This window comes from Lipotes vexillifer, unplaced genomic scaffold (assembly GCF_000442215.2).
Source record: "Lipotes vexillifer unplaced genomic scaffold, Lipotes_vexillifer_v1.1 scaffold31, whole genome shotgun sequence".
NCBI classification, from domain to species: Eukaryota; Metazoa; Chordata; class Mammalia; order Artiodactyla; family Lipotidae; genus Lipotes; species Lipotes vexillifer.
In genome coordinates, this window is record NW_006792454.1 from 4,251,456 (window position 1) to 4,277,988 (window position 26,533).

General features: G+C 39.6%; 1 protein-coding gene across 1 annotated transcript in view; it reads right to left on the minus strand.

The window, feature by feature from the left end:
* BNC2 (basonuclin zinc finger protein 2) overlaps positions 1-26,533 on the minus strand; it is a 299,077-nt gene that overhangs the window by 128,295 nt on the left and 144,249 nt on the right. Inside the window, exon 3 of the mRNA XM_007465653.1 lies at positions 22,386-22,488. Within this exon, the coding sequence (XP_007465715.1) occupies positions 22,386-22,488 (103 nt within the window). The remainder of the gene's footprint in view (positions 1-22,385; positions 22,489-26,533) is intronic.

The following is a 26,533-nucleotide window of genomic DNA, read 5'->3' on the forward strand; positions in this document are numbered from 1 at the left end:
TCAGCAGGATGGAGTGGGAAAATGATGGTCATCTACCTTTATGAGCTACGGACCTAACCATCTGCTAAACTTGTCCTATATCAATGGTATTGCCAAAATTCCACTTTCAAATGAAATCTTAGCCAGAAATTGGGTATAAAAATATATGAAAGTGAAGCTACTCTTAATAAAGCTCGAGTGAGCATGAATTTGACAACTTCCCACCACACGTTACTCTCTTCTTCCCTTCCTCCTGTTTAAGCATCTCAGTGGGACCCCTAGAGTTCCCAGAAGCACAATTTGAAAAGCACTTGTCTATACAATAATATGATATCAATTGTTTCGCCTGCCGTGCCTCCCCTTCATTCTGGGAACAGAAACTGGATTTCCCTTCAGGGAACCCCTTTTCTCCTACACTCAGTACCACTTATTTCATAGAACAGAATATTCCTGAAGCCAGGCCTGGAAAACCAGTACCTCCCAGTTCCTTGGCCAAAACAACCAGTTTAAGAATGCGCAAGTGGGGCTTCCCTGGTGGCGCAGTGGTTGAGAGTCTGCCTGCTGAGGCGGGGGACGCGGGTTCGTGCCCCGGTCTGGGAAGATCCCACATGCTGCGGAGCGGCTGGGCCCGTGAGCCATGGCCGCTGAGCCTGAGCGTCCGGAGCCTGTGCTCCGCCACGGGAGAGGCCACAACAGTGAGAGGCCCGCGTACCGCAAACAAAAAAAAAAAGAAAGCAGAGAAGAATGGGCAAGGGACCTAAGTCTAAAGAGTGATATTGAATCCAGGTTTTCAGTTAGAAATACTAGGGAGTTCTTCCCTCTTCTTGAAATTTGTAGCTGACAAATATGCTTGGGAATGAGAGTCACATGGAGGACAGTTGAGCCACAGGATGGTCTGAGAAAGACTGAGGACTGACAATGTTGTTTGATCCAGAAGATACAGATATGGCAGTGCCTGAGGGTGCGACCCTCCCAGAATTTTCAGTTACACGAGTCAAGAAAACTCTCTCTCCCCTTCTCTCTTTCTATGTCTGCTTGAGGTAGGATTCTGTAATTTGTATCTAAAAGAGCCTTAACTAAGACAACTACCTTTTTGGGGTGTCCTTCCAGCTAGATAACATGTATTTCAAAGGAGCTGTCAGTGGTTCAACAAGGTATGTTAGTTCCCGGCCAAATGCAATTCGCAATTTCTCCAGCGACTGGAATGAGGGTACCCTGAACAATTCATATCTCATACAAATTTGCAAAGGGTGCTGGATGCCATCAACAACATTAATAAATAAAAATTACTGTTGTATGGGGAAGGGGAATAAAGGAAATGGCCATTTAAGTACTAACTAAATATTAGGCATCATTCTAAAGGGCTACAATAATCTCGTTTAATCCTTTAAAAAACTTAAAACACAAGGTATTACTGCCTATTCGGAGATCACAGGTTCCATGAGGGTCAGTAACTGGCCTAAGGTCACTTAGTTATTTCTCCCAAGAACTTCTGTTTCTACCACACGTTCAGATAAACAGTCAATAAGCAACTCTGGAAACGTGCAAGTCTTCATCGTGTTGGAAGTCCCTAACGCCCAACAATCTGGGCTTCCTGCCCATCACTCTGTTGAAGCAAGCAGTTCAAAGGTCACCAACACCTGCCTTACTACAAAACCCAATCGCTTTCCCCTTCATTCTTCTCCATAGCAGCTGACCTTATTGAACACCATGCCTCCTAAAACGCTCTTCTGCATTCATGCATACATGCACTTATTCGCTGGCACTTAACAACTTATCACCAAGGCAGGTACTGCATGCAGATGCAAAAGTCATCTTTGCTGTAAAAGAGATGTGATAAAGTACTGTAGGACACAGAAGAGAGGGCCACTCTGCCGGGAAGGAATACTCTTGTAAGTGACCAGCAAGCGAGAAAGGAGGAGGACAGTCCAGGTAGACGGAACTAAGGCAGAGGTTCTCAGACATTATGTGTCTCAAAATCAGATGAAGGGCTTGTTAAAACACAGGTCAGATGGCTGGGCCACCTTCCCCTGGAGTTTCTGATTCACTGGGTCAGGGGTGGGGGCCAAGAATTGGCATTTCTAACAAGTCTCCACAAGACACTGATGCTGCTGGCCAGGGACAATACTTTGAGAACCACTGCACTAATGAGGTGTGTGTAAGAGAACTGAATATCCAAAGAATGTGTCAGGCTTGCAGCAAAAGAGTTGAAGATAAATACAGAAAAGTCAGATGGGCAGCCTGTAAGAAACCTTAACACTGCAGGCCAAAACCTGTGGAAAGGTTATAATATAATTTTATTTCTGGTTAATAGGATATAGAAAATATTAAACATTTTATAAGGTGAAAATGACTTATAATTTTAGATGTGAAACTCTGACGAGAGTCCAGAAGTTTATTTAAAGCAACAGGTGTCAGCTGGGGACACACGGCCACAGAGCCACAGCCCCTAAGGAAGAAGGGTCGAGAGGGAGATGGTCGTGGCTCGGGTGAAAAATTACCACAGGTGATGCTGACATACACGCCTACAATACATGCCACTGAAAAACACAGAGATGAGTTAGAGGGCAGGATAACTTAAGAGTTAAGTGAACAGGGTAGGAAATGTTTGCAATACTCCACTGGGAGATGCCCTGACTCAGTGGACTTCAAATGATGATCTCCCTAAACCTGGGGTATGCACCGGCCTTTCAGAGATATGCAGACATGGGGACTCAATTTCCAGATCCTGTAATCCCATATTTACTCTTTCCTAAAACTGATGCCCCTGAGAACAGGCCCGCCTGTTCATGCAGATTATCCATCCCCAATTCTCCTGTGAAAACTATACCCTTCTTTCCTTTACCAAATAAAGGCGTAACTCTGACTTGACTTCTACAGTGCACTGGCGCAGAGTGTAAAGCTCTCCTGGGTGTCAAAATAGTGGCCAGTTTGAATCACTTTGTGAAGCCTTGTTTAAGGATTAATAAAAACACCAAGAACCTGGAAAAGGGCCCTCTTCCCCTGATTATGCATATACAGGTAAAGGGTAGCTAGAACCTGATATTCGGGTCTGTGCTGGAGCATTCAGAGTTCAGACATTATGTAAAATGGGCAACAGTCATGCACTCACCTCTTGCATTCCTATTTAATAAGGTATCACTTTTTAGGAAGTATCCTGTGAGCGCAAAGCAAAAGTGTCTAATGCTGAAAACGGCTTTTCCCTCCATTCTTTTCAATTATTCCTGACACTCATCCCCAAGAGGTGTCATCACCTGGGAAAAAAATCCCCCGAGCGCATGTGATGCCCACTCTTTTAAATTCAGTTTGAATATTTTCCCAGACCTATGAAATTTGGAAGATGCACTGAATAAAACCTGTGGATAGGAATTTTACAGAAATTCAGAAACAATGTTTATCATTTAATAAGGTAGTTACTACCCATTTAATCAAATACTATCAAAATATTTATTTGTTATGATTAATCATTTTCATCTTATAAAGTTTTGAATATGTCTACATCCTGTTAATAGAAATAAAATTAAATTATGACCTAAATGCCAAAGCACTTAATTTTTAGCACTTAATTTTAGCACAATTTTTAGCACTTAATTTTTTTCTTTCATTAAACACATTAAAAGTTTGACCATGTTTTTATAAAATATGGCTCTTATCTACTTTGTTCCTAAAGTCCAACACCAGATTGTGATACACACAATCATTATTAAAGTAATACCCTGACTTTTAACATGCTCCTCATTTCATAAAAATATTAAGTTATACATTATAGTGCATCATTACTAATTAAGTAATGAGAAATAGCATTTCTATTGTACACTTAATAGATTAATTTTATTAGCTCCACATTTTATTCTAGACTGTTTTAGCAAACTATCCTATGAATTGCAGTTCATAATTTATTATTTACAACTTTTCTCAAAATGCATATTAACACATTCATTTGAGTTGAAATGTGAGTTCATTTCTTTTCCCAATGATAATTCAGCCTGATTTGGCCATGAGCACTGGTAGAAATTTTCATCAATTAAGAAAGCTAAATATGCAGTAATAAAAGTTATCACCTTTAAAAAAAAAGATATATTGCAGAAATCATCTGAATAACTAACACAGTGTTTTAATTTTCTCAGTCTTTTTGGTGTATACAAGAATAAATGATATGCCTCTAAGCGAAAGACTAACAGCTAAGTTTATAAATTGGCATTTGCTATGTCTTGTTAATGTCTTTCTCCAGAAATTGAGAAAGTAAATGACTCTAACAACATCTGGGTAATAAGGTGGATGAAACAAAGAGAAACTAACTGATCACTGTGTAATTGTTGGCACATAATCTGAAATGATTTCTAAGAACCGAATGACAATGTGATAAAGTTCCTAGTCCCACGTATTCATGTGAACATGTGTCTGAGCACTTAGATCTGCAAAAATGGGGAAGGAACCGATAGTGTACCTTTCCTCTTTCTTGCAATAAGTACTATTCACTTATTGATACATGAACTAATCTAGGAAGAAAAAAATTTATTGCCCTATCCATTTTATTGACAGATGCATTTCTGACAAAAATCTACTTTGTTTAATGAATTATGAAAATATGTAATATTTATATTGCTTTGATCTTATTCCTCTTGATCAAAATTAAACAATAAAATTTCCATTTATGGATATATTATCTTATTTTCTTAATTTTCCTTGTAGACATGAATGATAAAAGACTTTGCAGTGAACATATGATTTCATTTGTGGTAATGTTATTTGGGGACAGTGAACTGGAAACAAGAGTTAAGGAGAAAAAATAATGACTTAGAACAATGATTTAAAGTTTCCAGTGTTTCAAGAGTGCTTGTTATCCTCCAGATTAAGGACAGAGTTTCTAGGGCTAGACTCCAAGGGTTCAAATGCTAGCTCTGCCACCAACTTGCTGCATGACCTTGGCAAGTTGCTTAGCATATGAAAATGTTAGGATGGAACTTTGTTTTCAAAATTCTTTTGGAGGCAGGCAAGAAAATAGCATGAAGACCACTACCTTAGTACAAGGAGAAAGAAAAGGAGAACCAAGAATAAAGACCAAGCTAACAAGTACTGGGAAGAAAATAGACGCTTGGAGTGAAGATGAGTCAGGGTTACAGGATGACTGAGATTTTCAAGTTTGGAGGATTTGGACGGGAAATCAACTGAGACGCAGGGGACCCATCAGGATTCCAGAGCAGCTGCCTCTCCAGCTGCCCACCTGTGACCATCTACCTCTAGGAATCCAACTACTCCTATACTAAACCGGCCATCCCTAACCTGTAAGTTGAGTTCTACCCAAAGTCTGTGCCCTCAACTCCAAACACGTACTTGTGACCCCTACTGCTGTGAAAGGTAAGCCCAAGAAACTAGGCCAAAATGCTTGAAATCAAATCTTTTTTGTTGTGATTTTTTTTGACTGAATATGTCACAGATGCTCACTGAAAAAATATAAATTTGAGAAAAAGAAAAACAAACGGAAGACAGTCATACATAATCCCACCAACCAAAGGCACTACTGTCTACATGTGGATGTAGCTGCATCTACTTTTCTTCAGTCCATAATTTTATGTAGTTAAGGGTCACACACTAGTTACAAATTTCTATCTTGTTGTTGTTTTTCTCACTGAACTTTATATAGCATGAACACTCAAAATTATCTCTGACTACCTAGTCCCCATAAATGTCTCCACTGCAGTTCCCCTGGATCTAACCCTCCTCTCTGGCCTAACTTCTACCACTTCAGTAGAGGCTTTTAGACCCTCCTAAGTCCACTACTGCAAGCGACTCCTGGCTGGTCTGGTGTGGTGTGGTCTGCCTCTGCTCTCTCTGGTGTAATACAGAAAGAACAGAGTCAGTTCTCAAGTCAGTATTCTCAAAAGACTGCTTAGAATATGTCTCTTTTCTGTTCAAAAGTTTCCAGTAATGCTCCAGCCCTACCCTCCCAGCCCCCAAATTCTTAACCTGGGTCAGAAGACCTTGGAAAGACTGATTTACTGCTTTCCAGCCTAATAACCCTCTAACATGGCTCTCTGTTCCAACAAAAGTGAGCTGCCCACTGCCTTTCTAACAAAACTAGTGAGGAAAGCAGACTTTGAAAAAATACACATTAACACACAGTATTACGAACTGGGTATGTGACATGAGAACATAATTTAAACAGGGCTAGGGATGGGGTGTTCCAGGCAAAGCCATTTCTGCTAGGACGTGAACAAGGCAGAGTAGCACATGATGAGGCTGGAGAGACAAGCAGCATTCCACCTGCTGAGCTACATTTTTCAAATTTTCAAGGCTGTTCATTAAGGGCCTTTCCTCTTTCTTTCTTTACCTTTTTAACTACCCTTTTCTTCCAGCTTCCATACAAGTTCTGTTTTCCTTTTCTATAAAACTTGGAGAGGTCCCCTCATCTAAGAGCAAACTGTCTCAACAATGATAGCACTTAAAGTGAGCCAATCATGCACATACCAACTATATGTTGCCCATTTACTGGGTCGCTTCTGTGCCTATTTTATCATAAGAGCTTCAGCAACCATATCTGAAACATAATCAATCGAGGGTGTTCAGCCCTCATATTGTTGAGTGGATGAACACAGCTAGTGTGCAAAGATAGGATTCGATTCCACTGTGCCACCCAATTCTTAATTTCACTCACGTCTCATTCTCAGCCCTCCCCTCTGCTCTTTACACTCTAGAGAACAGTGTGGGTAGGTAATCACAGCAGTTTAGGAAGTGAGATGGGGCTGCTAGCTGAGCAGAAATTAACTAAAGTTGCATAATTTATTCCCTTTCCTACCACTTGAAGCATTATTTGGGGGCATCCAATGGATTTCTAGGTAAAAGCAGTATGAGATCTAGAGGTATTAAAGAAAACAAGCTTAATACCAGGGTGCAGAGACCACATCATAATGAACAGACATTATGAGAATCATAGTTCAGATCACTAAGTTTGTGATCCATGTGCTAGATCTATGGTCTCTCAGCTATAGGAAAAGGTATAGTAGAGCCAGTCCTCCTCCATATCCATGGGTACTGATCCATGGACTCAACCAACCGTGGATGGAAAATATTCACAAACAACAAATTCCATAAAGTTCCAAAAAAGCACAACTTGAATTTGTCATGTCCTACAACTACTTACATAGCATTTACATTACGTTTACAACTACTTACATAGCATTTACACTGTATTAGGTATTATAAGTAATCTAGAGATGATGAACGTATATGGTGGATTTGGGATGATATGCATAGGTTATATGCAAATACTACAGCATTTTTATACAAGAGACTTGAGCATCCATGGATTTTGATATCCGTGCGGGTCCTGGAACCAAATCCCTTGGATACCAAGGGACAAGTGTATAGACTTTGGAAAGGGGTCAGAGAACAGTCAACACAATAAGGTAAGAAGAGCATCTACAAAGAAATGATTATTTTTCTTTTGTAAAAGGTCTGGAGGAAAAGAAAAAAAGCAAATAGATATATTAACCTCTTTTTTTTTTTTTTTTTTTTTCGCGTTATGCGGGCCTCTCACTGTTGTGGCCTCTCCCATTTGCGGAGCACAGGCTCCGGACGCGCAGGCTCAGTGGCCATGGCTCACGGGCCCAGCCGCTCCGCAGCATGTGGGATCTTCCCGAAACGGGGCACGAACCCGCGTCTCCTGCATCGGCAGGCGGACTCTCAAGCACTGCGCCACCAGGGAAGCCCTTAACCTCTTTTTTAGTATGCAGAATTTTCTTGGGAAAAAGAAAAGGGTTTAACTGTACAATATGGATACTAGTTAGAAAAAGAAAAAAGAAAATCATACAATAAGAGCTTCTTAAACTGTGAATTAGGTTACTGAGGGAACATAATTTACCTGGATTTCTTTACAGTGCCAGAAACAGAAGTTTAAACTGGTAATTTTCAGGCTATAAAACAAAGGAGAAACTGAGGCCTGGATATAATTTCAATAAACACTTTGATAGGATCTATAGTTTTTCAAAGGAAAGTGGTGGCTAAGCCACAAGACCCAAAAAAGACACACAAGTCAGTGTGAAGAAAACTCATTTCTGTCAAGAACAGAATCACCATAAGGACAACAGCCAGAATTTCCGTCCTTCATTAATGTAAGTGTGTAATGCAAATGTAAAATAAGTATAAAATGTAATGCAAAATATGGAATAAATATGAAGTAATATATACTTTTAACTACGTTGCTAACTTAAAGAACAAAGTAATGTCCTCTATAAAATTCAGTTTTCAAATGTATAAAATAGTACTGGCAGTGTTTGAGGGGTGGTTATAAAAGAACTTGCATCTATTAAATGAAATGTGAACAACTATTTTTTTATTTCGATTTTTAATAACAGGAATTACTCCCCAAACCTTCAAATAAATTAAAATAAATGTAAACCTGTAATTCTACAGACTTCACTTCCAATATTTTCTGTGAAGGTCACAGAAATAAGACCATATTCAGATACATTTTTTTTCTTAATGTAGGAGTATAAAAGTGCTTTTCTCCGATCCTAGAAAATTGGCTCTCAGTGATAGTTTATAGTTCTTAGTTTTCCACAACTTTTTTTAAACATAACTTTCTTTAAAAGGCAAATTCAAGTGACTTAGGTGGTTTTCACAGGAATACGCTCAAATACTTCAGGCCCCGATGTCCAGTGGATTCCATCGAATAGTTGTTCAGGCATGGCGGTGTGAAGCTTATAGCCATTCAATAAAATGAAAAGTGAGCCAAATGGAATGATTTTTCAAAGCCACCTACTTCGCAGAGTAAAACAATTAAAAATTTGTTTGAAAACGGTCTAAAAGGAAGCCTTTTATTTCACTAATTTCCAGTCCTGTCCTGGATATTTTTAAATTTTTAAATGCTAATTTGAAGCAATTTTAGAAATAAAAAAAAAAATTAAAGAAGCCTTATTCTTTCATTTTGGGAGAAAGCCAAGTGAGCCTTAAATTGCAAAGCTAATTGTTTTGAGAACTACAGTCTCTTGCCCCAACTCCCCTTAGGATTCCAAATTATAATAGCATCAAGTGGTCAGCTTTTAGGAGCTGTGAGTCCTAGAATACTATTTTAATTTCTAAGAGGTTAATATTTCAATGGGTCTTTAAATGTTGTTTTATGGAATTCTTTCCACGATTACTTGAAGAGTCGAATGAAAACAGTTGTTAGTGACAGAATTTTATTAGAGCAATTTCTGGGGGCAGATTTTTAAGTTTTGATTACTTATAATCAGAATATTGTTCCCTTTCCCACTTCAAGTACCCAGGCCATAACCTCTGAATTTATAAGGGTGGGTGGCTCTTCATTCTTGCTAATATGACCAATACTTTCCCATTATACCATACTTTATAATATGCACACTATACCCAATATAATGATATGTCATTTCAAGGTAGCTAGCCCATGAACTTCTAACAGGTTTAATGGGATTTTGCATATTTAGAATTTCATCATATAGGGGTCCTTTGGAATCATTATAACATCAATCCTTTCCCATTATAAGTCTCAGCTCTCTCACTACGCCAAGAGCACCAGGGCGCAGGGCAAAGCCTTAACCCACCCATAGGTTGTAAGCCAGTTCCCAATAAAAGCCGTAGCACTGGGGGAGAACATTAATAAATGGCAATGATGACATATTAAAAACTTTTTAGTGAATCAGGGGATCGATCAGGAAGGTGGACCATGATTGTTACTAAGAGAAAAAGTCCTTACGACTTGAAGTAATATTTAGATCTGCACATTGTATTCACTACTTTTGGGGGGAGAGAACTGTGTAACTGGGAGCAAATTAAGTATAAAATAACTCATGTTCCATTTAAGTCATAACTTTCTAACTGGAACTGTCAAGGCTGAATTAATTAGGATATTTAATACCAAAGAGAGAGACGGCTTGCTTTTAGAATTTTTTCTTTAAGGAAAGAAGAAAAGGAATGATACGTAGCTGAAAGAGTTGATCCCCAAGCCTGGTGATAAAATCTGTCAGCCCTTCTGTGTGAAGGGCTTATTTTTCTTCTTGAACAAATAGTGTGTCAGTGTTTTTAAGTCAAAAAAAAAAAAAACAGCAACGACAACAAAAACAACACCACCACCTCTGCCAAGCCTCCAAAAACCCTGATTACGTTACTATATCTTATATGCCTTATGTGAATGGGGCCCGATTTTTTTCTTGTGCCTTAATACATGAGGGATAGGTATATGAATACTCTTATGGTCCGTTAGGAATGTGATCCTACACTGTAGGGAGGAAAGGGGGACAGAAGGAGCTCCAATGAGCTCCCACTGTCTTACGGATTTTAATTGTTCCCTGGCTGACATGCAGCTTTGAGTGTGTATGGATATGCACACACACACCGACAATTAGTCCAGGGTAGAATTTGAGCTCCACTTGAGACTATCTAGGTAATATTTCAAACTGACTGGCATTTCCCCGCTGTGGCCTTATGCATAATAAAGTCCTCACAACAGACTTTGGAAATCATTAAAGTCTGACGGAGGCACACGTAAAAGTAGACTGTCAACACTGGGTTATTCAGAAGCTCACTCTCCTGGCAAGGAGATTAAACAGATCCTTGGTTTTGCTTCTCTTCCTCCTTCCTTTTCCTTCCATGGCCCACTTTTGGGGGCATGTCTCTCCTCATATGCATCTCCATCAGAAGGTGGTAAGGGGAAAGAGCAAATGCAATCTGCAAACTTGACAGTAAGTCTAAGAAGAGATTGACTAACTGAATCTACTTGCTGAAACCAGGTTTGGGGATTATTATTATTCATGCTGCTGTTCTATCCAATCTCTAGTCACCAAGGTGAGCTGAAAGTTGACTACACAAAACTTGCTTTATATAATTCACAGATCAATGAATTAAATGTACACTGACTACAAAATATACCCCCTTTAAAAGTAACTATTGAAATTTGCTACTTGAACGGAACATGTGAATCCTTCTATTCAACAAACAAAATGAATTCTTCTGTAAGAGAATAATCACCCTACTCCTAATTTATTAACTTTAAAGACTTAATTTTCTTTAAGTAGCATATATCTGTATCAGAATTTCACTATGGAAACATTATAAATGCAAAGCATATTTATTTTTGATAGAACATGTGCTTTAAACTCTTTCACAAGTAGTGAAGAAGTATTTCAAAACTGAGAGAGAGAGCGCAGTGATACAAAAAGCCAGCACCTGGTAGGAAATACCTAAAAGAAAGAAATGATTATATTCGGTCTTTTTTTTTTTTTTTTTTTTTTAATGAACGTCACCTTCGTGTCACAAGTATTTTTCCTTCCCTCTCCCAGTAAGTCAGCCTGAAATCTCATTCTAAATCTATAATCAATCTTTTTCCTCCCACTGTAATCCCTTAAAACTCTGGGCTATCACACATACTTTTGACACTGAGGCGTGTTTTCTTCTGGATTGCTGGATTTGCTTAATGCATATATCAAGTATCAAACTGCTTTGCATCTATGACTGGTGGGATAAAAGACCTCTATATAAAGATTTGCTCATAAAAAAAGGGCTAAGAAGGCAGTCTCAGGAAAAGTCTAAACTAACCAAGTTTTAAATGCATGATCAGAAAATGTTAGGGACTAAAGCAATGCTTGCCGATTTTTCCATTAATACGATCGATGTACAATTGAGCAGAGAGGAAAGCCTTAAAGTTACCATCCCATTCTCTACTAGTTGGTTCTTTTGACACCTAAAAGCTATCAACAAGGCTAAACGGCTCTCAGAGTTTAAGCCACTTCCAAAATGAAACTATTATATGCCATCACAAATATTTCATAAAGCTCAAACTTTGAGAAGTCTCCTGAAATGATGTAAACAAAGAGGGGGCAGATACTGGTTAGCTCTGTGAATCCTGGTTACCGAATTTGATAATGGTAATTACCCTCATTTCTGATTAGAAGACAAGTTCTATTAATCAGGACCAACAGGCACAATAAAAAAAAAAAAAAATCCAAATTTTAAAATGTAGCAATTGTTCCTGTAGATATTTTGCTGTACTTAAAAACCAGTAATAGAAAACACTTGCCAAGTTCATTTAGTCTCTGACTGAGGCACACATATGTGATCTCCTAATTTACAGCTTGCACGTACAGATGTTCACACTTAGTAAAAGGGTTTCTTAATAGCTTTTTTTAATTAAAAGTGTGTTGATAATAGGTGTTTTAAACATATCCAAACAACACAGCTGAACTGACAAATGCCTGTCTTCGTGTCTCACACTGAGGCAAGATTTTATGAGAGAAACTATTATGATTCAGTTGCATGGTCTATAGGATAAATGCTACCCCCAAAACCTCCAAATGAGATCTTTCATTAATTTTTCTCTCTATGATCTGTTTCCAAGTCGAAATGTTAGATTGCTACTAGGTTCATGTAGCCGAAAGCAGAACCACACAGCCGTTGCTGGCTGCCTGCAGTTTTTTTCCTTTGCAAAACTTTGAACCCCATCCAGCTTTGACACACTGCCTCTTCAGCTAATAACTATCAAGTTTCCCCTTGTCTCCTGTCTACTTTTCTTTGAGGCAACTGCGCACTCAGCACCCCGAGATAATAACACACATCTATAAGATAAAAGCAATGGCATTAATGTAATTGTCTGCCTTTCTCTCTTTAGCCTAATCTCTTTTTTCCTTCAGTTTTGACTGCCTATGTGACACCTGTTTTTGTCTCCTCTGATCCTACGACAGGTTTTCCGCTGACAAGGTTTTTGCCTGACAGAGATTCTGCAGACAAGAACATAATAAAATATGAAGAACTGCTTGTCAGAGTTTCTGCCAATGCTCACATGAAATAAAGAAAAAAAATGACTTTTTTTTTTTTTTTTTTTTTTTTTTTAATAAGGGGCCCTGTGATGGTTGCTTTTGGCCTGTCAGGAAAAAGACTTCCCTGGCCAATTTCTCCATGCCAAACAGGTGTTTTCTTTTATGTGAGAGGCTGATTTGTTTTTAAGTTTTTACTGATAGTGGAAAACATGAATAGCCAAAAGGGGGGAGGGGGGAATTTCTTACCCTCAGATTTTTGCAGGCAAAGGAGGGCTGAAGAACTACTAAATAGAAGTGAAAAATACCTCACTCAAGACCACATCTTCTGAATAAAACAAAAATGCCAACATCTGCTAATGATCAAACAAATTTAACTTCTCTAAAGTTTACTTCTTGGTTGGTTAGGCTATTAAAACCTTCCACCTACCTTTCACTTGTTTTGTCCGAAGACACAGGGGGAAACAGCAGAGATGAAAAAAGAGTGAGGGCCGAAAAAGAGAAATGCAGAAACAGGACAAAAGGCAGGGGGGTCGCAGGCTACGCTTACTGCTTAAAATGGGAAGAGGCTGCTGGAAAAGAAACTGGCAATTAGGAATCAGAGACTTTTAGATACACGTAGGAGGTTCCCATAAGCCTTTGTTCCATGTGTTCTCTCAGGTGGGAGATGCTACAATGGGTATCAGCACCCAGAGATGAAGAAGTGCTTTTCCTGAGGTCCCAAAGCTAGTGGCGGGGTCAGTGTTACAGAAACTACCCTTCTGGTCTCAGTGAAGTATTCTGAGAGTATACAGAAGGTAATACTTAATTGCTCCTAGGGGCGAACAGGTCCAGCTTCCCTGATGACCAAGGCAGAGGAAAGAGCAGACATGATCAATAGCGCAGCAGTTGTGAAAGCACGAAGGACTGAGTGAAGGAAGGACAGGAGCCAGAATTTGGGATTCTAGGATTCTCACACCAGTTTTAACTACTCTACCAGCAAACCAGTTTAACCTAAGCTTTGGTCCTCCAAATACATTTATCTCACACCAAGGACCTAGAACAGCCATGCCTAATAGAAATATAATTCAAGTCACATACATAATTTTAAATTTCTCTAATCTCATTTCAAAAGCAAAAAATGAACAATGAAACTAATTTTTAAAAATATATTTTATCTAACCCAATACTTAAAAAATTTTACCAATATGTAGACAATATAAAAACGATTCTCAACGAGCTATTTTACATTTTTTTTTTTTTTAAGATTACATTTCTAAATTTCAGTGTACACTTTACACTTACAACTTATCTCAGTTGGGACTAACCACATCTCAAGTGCTCAGATCCAAAATGGTGGCTTCCTTTTTGGAAAGCCAGGTTTACAGTTGCCTTTGCATTCTGTGGCCAATTGAACCTAAGGCCCAGCAAGGCTGTCCTTTCAATTAATTGGGTTTGCACTTGCTTGTGTAGGATCACCTGACCATACAACCAGGCTGGGAGACCTAGAGGCCAAAGGAGGGATTTCCCTGTGCATCAAGGAACAGCTCCAAGGAGAGAGGGACCTCACTACTGGGCCCCTTAACAGATACTGCTTACAAGTCTACACAGTAGTGGCAGTAACTGCTTTAAACATTTCCTACACAACGCTTTGGCTATCTGCTCACTCATAACAGATTAACTCAAGCTTCTGAAAGAGTTACAAACTTCTACCCTCTCAGAAGGCAACACCTGGTAAGGAATGAGTTGCACAGACAACGTTTTATGCCTCCCAGAATACAGGTCAGAACTTCTCTGAAATACCACATGCATCTCATCCAGCGATCTTACTCTTCAAATGTGGGGGTTAGGGGTGGAGGGGGGTATGGGGGGACCCACACTTAGAAGAGGTCATCGCTATGACACAATAGGAGGAAGAATGGTTGAGAGCACTGCTGAGGCATCCTGGGTCCTTATGACCCAGCAGCATCTCCCCATTATCTGAACAGAGCCTCCTGAGTAAAATGAGTGGAGCTGAGTATGTTTCATTTATAACCCCTTCAATCTGTGTTCTGCTTAACCTGGTGAACTCCAGTTAACTAAGATGTTCCTATAAACAATTAAGCTTTCTGTAGGATCGTTAGCAAGATATAAAAATTTATGATGTAATAAAGTGCAATAAAATGATAAAGTGGTTAGCCCATCAAAGCACTTCACGTGCAAGAATACAGGTGTGAAAATAGGCACAAGTAGCCTTCACCCTGTCTAAAATTCGTCTGCTTCTGGGTTTTGGATTTTCAACAGATAAGCAATCCTACAATTCATCTCAACTGATGTGCACTTCTTAAAATGTGACTTTGGGGGAAAAAAAGTGTTTTCGACTTCTATTCAAATATGGGCTCACGTGACATTTTAGGGGAGATGGAAGGTATGAAGCTAAACTGGATTTGCTGGGGAAAACAAGATCACCCTAGGAACAGCTGGTCTCACAGCCAAAGGAACTGGTGACCTCACTCCAGCACTGGACACTGAAGAAATTCATGAGGCTCTAGAGAGTATACTTAATAATCAGTCCACTCCTTCATTTAATCCTCCTCAAAACTTCACTGTGCTATTCGGGTACATTCCTATTATTATTTGAGCTTACAGATAAAAGAACTGGGGCTAACTAACTAGAGACTGAGATGGGATTCGACCACTGGCCTGAACACACCCAACTTTTAACCGTTTGAACCACAATAAAACGTGCTGTCATGTTCTCAAGGTTGAAGCTTTACTTCTGTAAGAATTTAGAAATAACAACTAACACTTATTAAGTAGATTATCTCATTTAATGCCAGAAAGAACCCTGCAAACTAGGCACTATCATTATCCACATTTCACAGATGAGAATACAGAGGTTATGTAACCTGGCCAAGGTTCTACTGATGGCAGGTGGTAGAGGCAGGATGTGAACCTACACAGAGCTGCACTTGTACCTCCTTTTCTCTCACGCCTCCCATTTGTGTACCTGAAGCTTCATCAGACCCTGGGGCTCCAGCTCTGTAGGTTTCAATCTCAAGATCCTCCCTAGAAAGTCCTTAGCAGGGGACCGGCACTGTACACTTTAGAGGCCAGGATTTACCAGATCCGCCGTATGTTTCCATCTGAACAAGATGGAGCTAGAAAACAACATCTGAGGAGCTAACAGGCAGAGAGCCCAGGACTTTGAAGCGGAGGCACTGTTTGTGTGGTGATTAAAAAAAAAAAAAAAAAAAAATTTAGAGAGTTAAAAGCACCGTCCCAAAGGTGGGCAGACTGAGAAACAAATCAAAACAGGCAGCTCAGGGACACAATAAGAATCTAGTTAATGCCATGAATGAAGCCGCAAACCGTCGCATTTGTGAGGATGTCCTCCCTTTCAAGCTTATCAGCTGTGATCAGGGAGTAAGGGAGAGAAGCAGAAGAGGGCATGGTGCCCTCAGGTCAAGCAAAGAAGGCTCTTGTGCCAGGCAGGAAAGTGGCCTTGTGTTTGCTCTCTAAAATAAAAATAAGTGGAGAGAGGTTCAAGGACTTCGTCCATGGAGAGAGCGGGACCCTCCTGGCCCCCCCAGAGCCAGGAGGCAGCTAGAAGTTGGTTTCCCTGACTAAAAGAGAATTCTGCAGCTAGGCAAGCCAGGTTTCAGTGTCACAACCGGGAAGAACTAGGTCTTCTAGAAAGACACATTCTTTTAAGCAGATACTCCATTAACTCCCACCTTTTCCAAACCAGTGCACCAGGGGGAGAGGACTATGGGGTTTCTATCCTCGTGTTTCTAAGCAAAGCCCTAGGAGCATGGCCACCTACCTCTTCCCTAAGGATCAGGTTCTTACCCTGCCACGTCGAAGCCTGCATTTATTTCCCTGTGCTGAGGTTTCCAGCTAGGACCCTTCTTACGTTTTTTTCATCTAATCCTAAATACCCCTCTGCAACAATTCTCTCCCAAAGCAAAATTCACTCTTGTTAGGACAGTCTCCAGGTCAGTAAGAGGGAGGCAGAGCTTTCTTGCAGGTTAATATCTGCGAGCATCATTTTCCTTTGTCAGAGGACACTCCGTTTTATTCACCCTCCTCTCTTACGCTTGACAAATTTACAAATGATCATATAGAAACTGTTGCTGTGTTACTCAGAATGAGCATGATGTCAGAGAAATGCCATGCTTTATTGCTTTTGATAATAGACTTCTATCGGGGGTGGGAAGAGGAGAAGGCTAGCAAAGACAAGAGAATGGAAAAGGAAAGCGTATACTTAGCTACACTGGCTCTTGGACTGGTCAGGGAGAATATTACAGAACTACCAGTTGGGGATAAACTACTTTCACAGATGTTCAGACAATTCATAAGAAGAGCACAGCCTGGGACAAGTAATAAAGACATGTGACCTTTCATGGGATAAAATGAAAATTCACTGGTTTTGATCCATCCTGCTTAAATCCTTACAAAGTACCGAGCAGCCAACAAACCTCAGGAATCTGTAAACAGAATAGTTTACAGATTTGCAATCTTGTGATTCTAAATGTAGGATGGACATATTCAAAAGGTTTTTGATTACAGAATGCTCAGAACCGATGGCCCTGATTTAGGAATTAATTATGCAAATTAAGCCTAACTAGGGTTTTCTTTTAGGTATAAGCTTGCCAGATTTAGCACATAAAAACACAGAACTACTCAGCTAAATTTGCAAGGTACATGTTTATACTAGAAAATTATTCACTGTTTACCTGAAATTCAGATGTAATGGGATGTCCTATATTTTCTATTCGGGTGAGTGTCTCTATAAATACCCCCGCTCTGATAGGACATATCAAGTAAAGAGCTGGGAATTCAAATTCAACGATGCCGAGAAAAAAGAGAAAAATTACTTCCAGTGAATTACAAAAAAGAAAGGCTTAAAATTAATGGATTATATGAATATTAAGTCTTACAGTACATTAAACCATAAAGCTGGTTGGTAGATGACACTAAATTAACTTTATACTGCTCACCATTTCCTGTGGCACAGAATTGAAGAACCAAAGCATACCTGGTACAATACTTTACATATGATGTATATTTAATAAATATCTCTTCATTGATGATCCAGATGACAGGCCAAGCCTGCTCATTTTACATTTAAAAGATCTGAATAGTTTGAACACTGGCAGGAAAACAGCTGGCTTGCTGAGTAAATAATTAAAGTATTTAAAGTCAAAGTATTCTATAAAGAAAATAATTTGCACCAAGAAAACTACCGTGGGGTTCATTAACCTATGTAATATATTTTTTATTCATCAAGCCTCTGTCCTTGACAAATGCTTACTGGACATCCCAAGAAACGATGGATTTTTTTTTTTTTAAAAAGGAGTTTTAACAAGTGGGCTTCGTCAGAAGTAAAAATTACTGAGCTAGCCAAGGAAAAAAATTCTAAATAAATTACTTTTCTAAAATCTGTCCACCTCTTTTATCAAATCAAACATATCCCATCATGTTTGTTTTTTAAACAGTAATTTTCCAGTTGGCCTGGCTTATCATTAAATGTTTCTGAAAATCATTTAGCATATAGTTTACTTTTTAACACTTGTACTACTTTATTCATCTTACTGGTTTCGAAATAAAGTCATCATCTAGACTATATAGACATTAAAACTAATTTGCAAACAACAAATAATAAAAATGGTTTAGTACAGTAGCCCTCGCCCTTTACACCCCCACCTCCAGTTTATCACAAGGAAAGAGAGTCCGATTAGTTATACTTCTCCCTGGAAGCAGGTTCCTCAGAGGAGAATGATGAGTAGCTACAAAGTACACTTCCTCCCACCCCTCCTTGTCCACAACTCAGTATACTAGTAAGATTTGCTAATTTGTAAGGCTATGTAAAATCTTTGGCTGAAGCTTCAATTCTGTGAACAGTAGAATTACTACCCTAGTATGGCGGGAAAGGGTCAAAATGCCACCTACTGCATTTCTACTGACACAAACATTTATGTCACCAGTAAAGAAGCCCATTACTGCTCTCACACTGATACCTTATTTTGGCAATGTTGAACCAAGAACAATTAAACTTGCAGGAAATGTGGGTTTTTTTTAATGTTTTCAAGACTCACTCTGATAATTTTAGGCAAATGAAGGAAAAGCAGAGAAAAGACAATGCAAACAGAGGAAAGAAAAAAAATACAGTTGTTAAGTGAATTAAGTGGCAGTATGCTGGAGTCCTTCAACTGAAGACTGTGAAATATGACAAAATTAGAAACTCAAGGTTATTATACACTGTTGGTATGGACATCCTATACCCCCAAAGAGCTTGTTTTAAATAATGTTAAATTCAATAAAGCCCTGCTTTCAAAGTGCAAGAGCTGAAATTCCTTAATGGGGAAAAAGAGCAGGAAATCCTTTATTAATTCAGTGGGAAATACCTACTGGCAATCAAGGAGTCATTTTTGGGTTCCCCGCTCTTTATCTCAATGGTGCTAAGATTTCAAGGAAGTAATTTGTGAACAGCACCACGGCCCAGTGAGCAATTGCAAAATTCAGGTGTTACAGTATGATGAATTAGTTACTCCTTTTCACTTTTCAAAACATCTTAAGATTTTTGTAAAGCAACTAATGTCAACAATTCAAGCAGATTTAAGAAGCAATCTATAAGGCTATGAAGTGACTGTGTGAGACTGTGTGTGTATGAATAAATATATAATAACTCATGAAATCCTACATCTTATGAAGAAACTGAAGATGCTGATAACAAAGAAGATATAGTAAGACATTAATTCAAAAGAGGCCAACAAATTTCTAAAAATTCATCTTTTTGTACAGAACCCCTGATTTTGGCATTTAGTTATTTTTAACGGCAAATATTAACTTTTTATGGTACAATTACACGTGGAGTGTGTTCAGTGCTGATGAAATGATTCCATGAGATGTATTTTGGTAGTCTTACTGCTTGCTGTTCCATCTACTTTCACAGAAAAATCACACGGTAGAAAAAACAAGTCACTTTCTCCTTGTCCCACACATAGGATACTGTACTGAGTAAGGCAGCCAGGAAGACTGCTGTATCTCACCTCTGAGCAGAAATAACTGGAGACACAATTTCAGGGTTTTCTGTGCAGGGGGAGAGAGTGAAGCAATTAGTTGAAAAGCTAAGGGCAAAAAGAGTGTGTGCTCTCATCCCACTGCCAACTCAAAAGCTAGGAGCCAGACCCTCACTGTCATATTTGTCCTACTGAATGGGGGAAGAGTGAGATCTGTATATCGGTGTGTACATATTTTGAGTTGTATACAGATATGTCGCTCTTGTGGGGGAAAAAAGGTCAAGGTGATAGTAGTGGTGAGGAAAAGTTAGATCTGAGAAACTTCGCAATTAATATACCAGAAACACAGAATTTCTAATGACACAGTAGGAAAGGCCGAGTCTGATGTAACAGAAATACCTTATTCAAGTTTAGGGGAAAACCACATCCCTCAGAAAATCTTAGAAACAACCAGTGGCCGGGGATAATTTATGTTGTTCAAGAAGGAAGAAATATTGCTTTTTCCCCCCATTACACTACTAATGTAATATGCACGTGGAAGTTAGACAGATAAAATAAACTGGTGACACAGTAAACTTTTATACTCACAAGGCTACCACAGTAGACAGATGATGGTAACACAAGATGGCTTTGGAAAAAATGAGAGGGAATGAATGAAAAGTCCTTTGTTTAGTGACTGGATCCGCCCCACCCCCCTTATTGCTCATGTGTTGTCCAGTTTGTTGTTTTTAACATGTGTAATTTATTTTAAAGACTTCATATAGTTTATCGTCAATGCTCACAATAATCTTACAAGGTAGATGTCATTAACCCTCTATTACAGATAAGAAAGCTCAGATGCAGAGGTGCTGAGCGACATGTCATCAAAGTTGTAGAGCCAGAATTTGACCCCGTACTGCCTCCAGGATCCTTGATGGGCTTGGGACATAAGTTATTATCTGGCAGAGCCAATACTTACTGAGGGAAAGAAGGATACTTGGGAAGTGTTATAAACTGAATTGTGTTCCCCCCCCCCCCGGATCCGTTGAAGCCTTCATCGCCAGTCCTTCAGAATGTGACTGTATTTGGAGAGAGGGCCTTTCAAGAGGTGATTAAATTAAAATGAGGCCCTTAGGGTGGCCCCTCATCCGATCTGACTGGTGTCCTTATAAGAAGAGGAATCTGGGTGCACAGAGACACCAGGGGTGTGCCTCACAGAGCAAAGATCATGTGAGGACACAGCGAGAGGGCAGCCATCTGCAAGCCAGTAAGACAGGCCTCAGAATGAAACCACCCTGATATGGGACTTCTGGCCCTTCAGAACCATGAGAAAATAAATTTCTGATGTTTAAGCCGCCCAGTCGGTGGCATTTTGTTATGGCAGCCCTAGCAAACTAATGTAGGAAGGGAGAAAAAATCATCGAACGTAGTCACTTGCATAGACCACAAAAGCAACAGCAGCTCAAGTGTTGTTCAAAACTGGACTGAGAGTTGTTACAGATTTTGGCCTTGTTAATAAAGCAGGAACAAGTTCCATCCCTGGAGGCACTGGAGGATTGTGGCTCTGTGTGCCAGGCACACGCCTTCCAGTGTGCTCCCCCCATACTACTCGATATACCCCTTCTCTCTCCCTCACAGAAACAGGGCTGAAATGGCCCCATAACACCAACATACACACCCCAACAAGCAAGATACATGATAAATTAAATGCATCTCAAGGCATGGTCTGGTGTCGTTCCCTCAGATCTTGCTAGAATAACATGGCATTTAAAAAAATACAACCCACTGGATATTTGGCACTGCTTGGGAATGAAGAATATGTCCACTTAAGAGCCACTCCCCCAGGCTGTCAATAAAATCTCAAGCCAGGATTTCTTCTATAAACATTACCTATCTTTTAAAATTATACAGTCTAGGAAGTGTAGAAAACTAATGTAAAGTCCCTGCTTATTTGCAAGTCTCCTTTCGCCTCAACGTAAAAAACATAAACCAGACAGAAGAACACGTTAAATGCTCGGTCAAAGCCCACGGATGGGACAGCTCTGTGCAGCTGGCAAAGAGCCTCCACCCTTCCCGCCTCGGCCCCCGGTCACCCTCGCCCCGAACACACACCTATGCAGAGCTCACCCTCCACCAGGGCCAGCCTCCTCCAATCCCCGGGCACGCTGAAAGACGGTATTTACGGATTATTTTTTTTCAGATACCAGCCAAATAATGTTCCCGTTCACTCTCTCACCCACCTTAGACCATACAAAATTTAACATCTGGGAGGATAAACTCTGCCCCGAACACAGATGACAAGGCTGAGCAGTCATGGAGGAGTTCTCCTCAAGCAAAGAGGACTTGCCAGCTTCCCTCTGAGGTCCAGGCCCTGAAAGGCCAACTGTGGTATGTTTGAGTTTCCATCGGGCCTGGTGCTTGCTGGCTGCTGCTATGTTCACTCAGAACCCAACTGTCCTATAAACATCTCGCCCTGCTGCTGAGAGCTGCCCGCCTGGCCTTACTTCTTGGAGCCGAGAATATGCAATTTGGGAGCTGCAGGCTGCAGGGGAACTAACACTGGAGCACAGCTGACCCCTCTCTTCTCTAAGGCCAGTGACAGCTCTAAAAAAAAAAAAAAATTAAGGCACGCTCACACGAACGTAACAAGAACGGGAAGAAAAGTCCAGATTTTCCTCACCATGTGCCACCCAGCCATGTTTACACTGATCGCAAGTCCTCAGGCTAATCTTCCCCGGCTGGAAACATTCACACGTGCAGTTCACCAGTGTGCAGCGGATGGCCTGCAAAGGAGAGGAGGAAAAAAGATCAGCATCTGTTCAAAGGTACCATATTTCTTCACCATTTTAATAATAACACCCACTTCCCATTTTTAACGGCTTTAGGGGCCTGGAGAGTTTTAAAAATAAATTTTGAACCCATCAAAATCTCTTACCAAAACATATTAGAAAACAACACTGATTCACTAGTAGAATGTTTCATGCCATTCACAGGTGAGCTTTAAATTAGAAGCATGTACCGAGTAGTATAAGAGTAAAGGATTACATACTCTACAAGATGCTGGATCTGAAACACCAGGGACCCGACAGAGAAAAAAATATTGCTGCTACCAAATAGGCACATTTAAGTTCATCCACCTGGCAACAGTGCAAAAAATATACACTCTCATACAATAATGTTCAAACGAAATGTTGTTCCAAGTGAAACATGATATACAAGTAATATTATTAGAATATTACTTTTCTTCTGCAGTGTTTCATTTAAATGTTTTATTAATCTTTCAGACACATTTTGAGAGACATTCCTGTTGGCCCAATAAGACCTGGCATATTTCTGGCATCATTTGTCACTTCCCAATTCCTTGTTTGTTTCCCCCTTGATATATCAAGTCCATTTTCATTCGTATTTTGAAAAATGCAAAACAACCCCCATTTTTTTTTAATGATGATGTAAGAGATTAGGTTTACATTTGTTTTTAGATCAGATGTAGAACAGGAAAAGACATTTATGTGAACATTTGATACTTGGAACAACTCACCTATATCTTAGAAAGCTGAAAGACACACTCAAAAACCTTTCATTTCTTTACAAGCACTTTAAAAAATCATCTCCCCGGTTTACATTATAAAGCGAATCCACAGAAAATTAGCATTAATGAAGTGTAACTTTTGATAGATTAAGAACCTATGCTTAAGAACGGTGCTAAAGCCAACCTATGCTCCTAGACTATAGTTAATAAATTTATCTCATACATTTAGTTCTAACTTGCATGGCAGTTCTGAAGACAGAAAGGATTCAGTCAGATCATTCAGATTAACCATCTACTGTAACTACCTGAACTGCCAGGAAAAGACCCCTCTACAGCTGTAGATGCAATCAATAATTACTGATTTGGGGGGTGGGGTGGGGGAGAGGTACAGGGCTACCTGAAACTGCAGTGCTGGGCCTGAAAGCTACTCTCACTTACACAGCTCCAGACGTTCATGTTCCTGGAACCAGCTGGATTTTTATATAAACTGTCTCATTTGTAACAGACAGTATTTTAGACATTGTTAACGTGGTTGGGACAAACTCCATTTACAGAGAGTAAGACTGAATGGGCTTTGACTGCTCCCCATGCTTTAGATCAGGCGAGTTTAAAATATTTCTCTTTTGTTAATGAACATCAAATCTATAGGTCCCTGTTCAGTTTCCAATAGAGTCCTTGCCTAGACTCCTCTCTTGCTTCACCTCCAACCCTAGTTTGCTCCTCTATTACTGCAAGAAAAACACTCAGGTGTATCATCTGCCTGATATTTCAGGGCCTTTCTTCCAATGTCAATAGTCCAATTACATATTTGGAGGTTGTAAAACTTTGCTGTATGTATTAGTGATGAGAGGAAATAGTAGTAAGAAATAGGGGCAGCAAAGGAGATGCTGACTACGCAAGAATAATATATGTAGTTGAAGGTTAGAAGGGGAAATGTTTCTCCCCAAATTTCTTGTGTCAACTTCAATAGTTTAACTGACTGAGCAATACGTCAGAACATTCCAGGTTAGAAAGAGCTTCTTTAAATGGCGTGTTCATTAATGAACTCACAATTTGATTGTACTATGGTAACACAAAACAAAACAACAACAGTTTAGAGGGCAGTGTTTCTACTAAAAACAAGGCACCTTACAAACTATCCAATTATAAATTCAGATGCAGCAACCACATTGACATTAAAATATTTATATAATCTGGAGTGCAATAACAGAATCTTTCATAAACACTAAGGAAGAAAAAGTCGCCTCTGCTTTACCAAACCAAGGAATGATCAAAACTAACAATGACTATCTCTCAAGGACTACATGTTAACTCCAGCACAAAAAACATACATATTTTAAATCACTGATTGGATCATTTTGATTTGACAGTTATTTAACAAAAATAGCCTCACTTCACATTGTGTTTAAAACATACTTTCGTCGATTTTAATTATAGCTATATTCAGGACAAAACAAATTAAGAGACTGTAGATTTGCTTTATTTTATGTATATTTATTTATTTACCGATTGAACTATTCATTTACTGAGAACTAGTTTATGATTCAAGTATTTTTCTCTTCCTAAATAACTTTATACATCTGGCACATTTGGGAATTAAACTTTTCAGATCATCATCCTTTTCCTTTTTCATAATTTTACCCTTTTTGTACCTAAACATACAAACATTGGAACACCTCAGCTCCTTTTGTATATAAACACTTGAGCATTGGAATATCCATTTTGTATTTCTATGACTTCCAGAAGGTCTATTTGTTTTCAATTCAGATTTATATAGACTACAATTGTTCCTTAAGGGAATTATATATATTTAAACAATATGGTCTAAATAAATATTTTGAGTATGAGACTATTGTGGCTTCAAAAGAAGTTTTATTCTAAGTAACATTTTTGAAACGGCATAAAAGTTTGACATACTATTTATTCACAACAAAACAGAACCAATGTGATCACTTGCCAACTCACCCACACTTCAAAAAAATAAATTATCATAAAACTATCAAAACCAGTTAAGCCTCAAAAACGTACACACTTTACAAGGAGAGAGCTGGAAAGAGCAGAGATGGTGAAGCTTTCATTTTGGTGAGCACATCCATTTCTTCACGTAGCTAGTATATGAGTGCTTCCCACCCACTGCCGGGCATTCATGACTACAGAAAATTCAGCGGTGATAATGAGGTGACAGAAAGGGGACAGCAGGAAAAGAGCAGACAATTTGATCAGGATATTCCCACCTATAGATGCAGGACCCTTATGCAGGTCTGGCCAACTCAGGCTAGCAACCCCTCCACACCTCCAGGACCCCACTTCAGCGAGTGCCTGAAACTCTTTCCTCCATTTCAGTAGGATAAGCTTTTCCAACACCCCAAGAGCAAGAACAAATTTTCTTAAGCCTGCAACTTATTTAAAGTAATGATCCCTCTGCTTAGCTTTGCCATAGATTTCTTTAAAGAAAAATCCATGCGCCCACCACCCATTGCTTCCACCTACATTTTAACTGTGCAATCTGGATTCTGCCCCACACAGTCCTGAAACTGCTGTCTCCAAGAGGAATGTTCTCATCACCATCTGGTGCCCTTTTCTAGCCTCCTTGTTCTCCTAGACCCCGAGGCAACTTAAGGCCCTAACTCTCCTTCATTCCTGGGCTGTAGAGACCAACTATCCTAGTTTATTGGCAGCAGCTTCTCACTCTCTCCACTGTAAATAAATACAGGTGTTTCCCAGGGCCGGGCTCTTCGGTCTTTAATTTGGCAATTTCATCCCCTCCTACAGCTTCAAATATCATCACTATGCAAAGCCCATCACTGTGGAGCCAAGTACTGTGTTAAGTGGCAGAAACGGATGGCAGAGTCCCTGTGCTCAAGGATTTGACAGTCAGAGCTCATGGGCAGTGGGTTCAGAGGAGAGACCCTAAGAACAGAAGGAAGCCCTTGAACAGGTTTGGGAAGCACCATTTCTCCCTCTTTATGCCTTGGCCTTTTCTTCTACCAAAGGTAGGATTTAAAAATTTATCTACAACAGTAAACTATTACCTATTATCAATAATAGCTAGATTTACTGGATATTTGCCATTTTCCAGATACTGTGCTTAACACTTTATAAACATTAGTTCTCCCTCAGAAAATACCACGAGGTCAGTACTATTATTCCCTTTATTTCACAAAGGAGGAAACTGAGATAGAGCTAATTCAGGACCTTGCCCTGAAGTCACAGGAATCTGATTCCAGGTCTGTCTGTGTGAGCTCTCCACCCACTCGCAGGCAGCCATGGGGCAGAGCCCCTCCGTCTGCCCACCACCC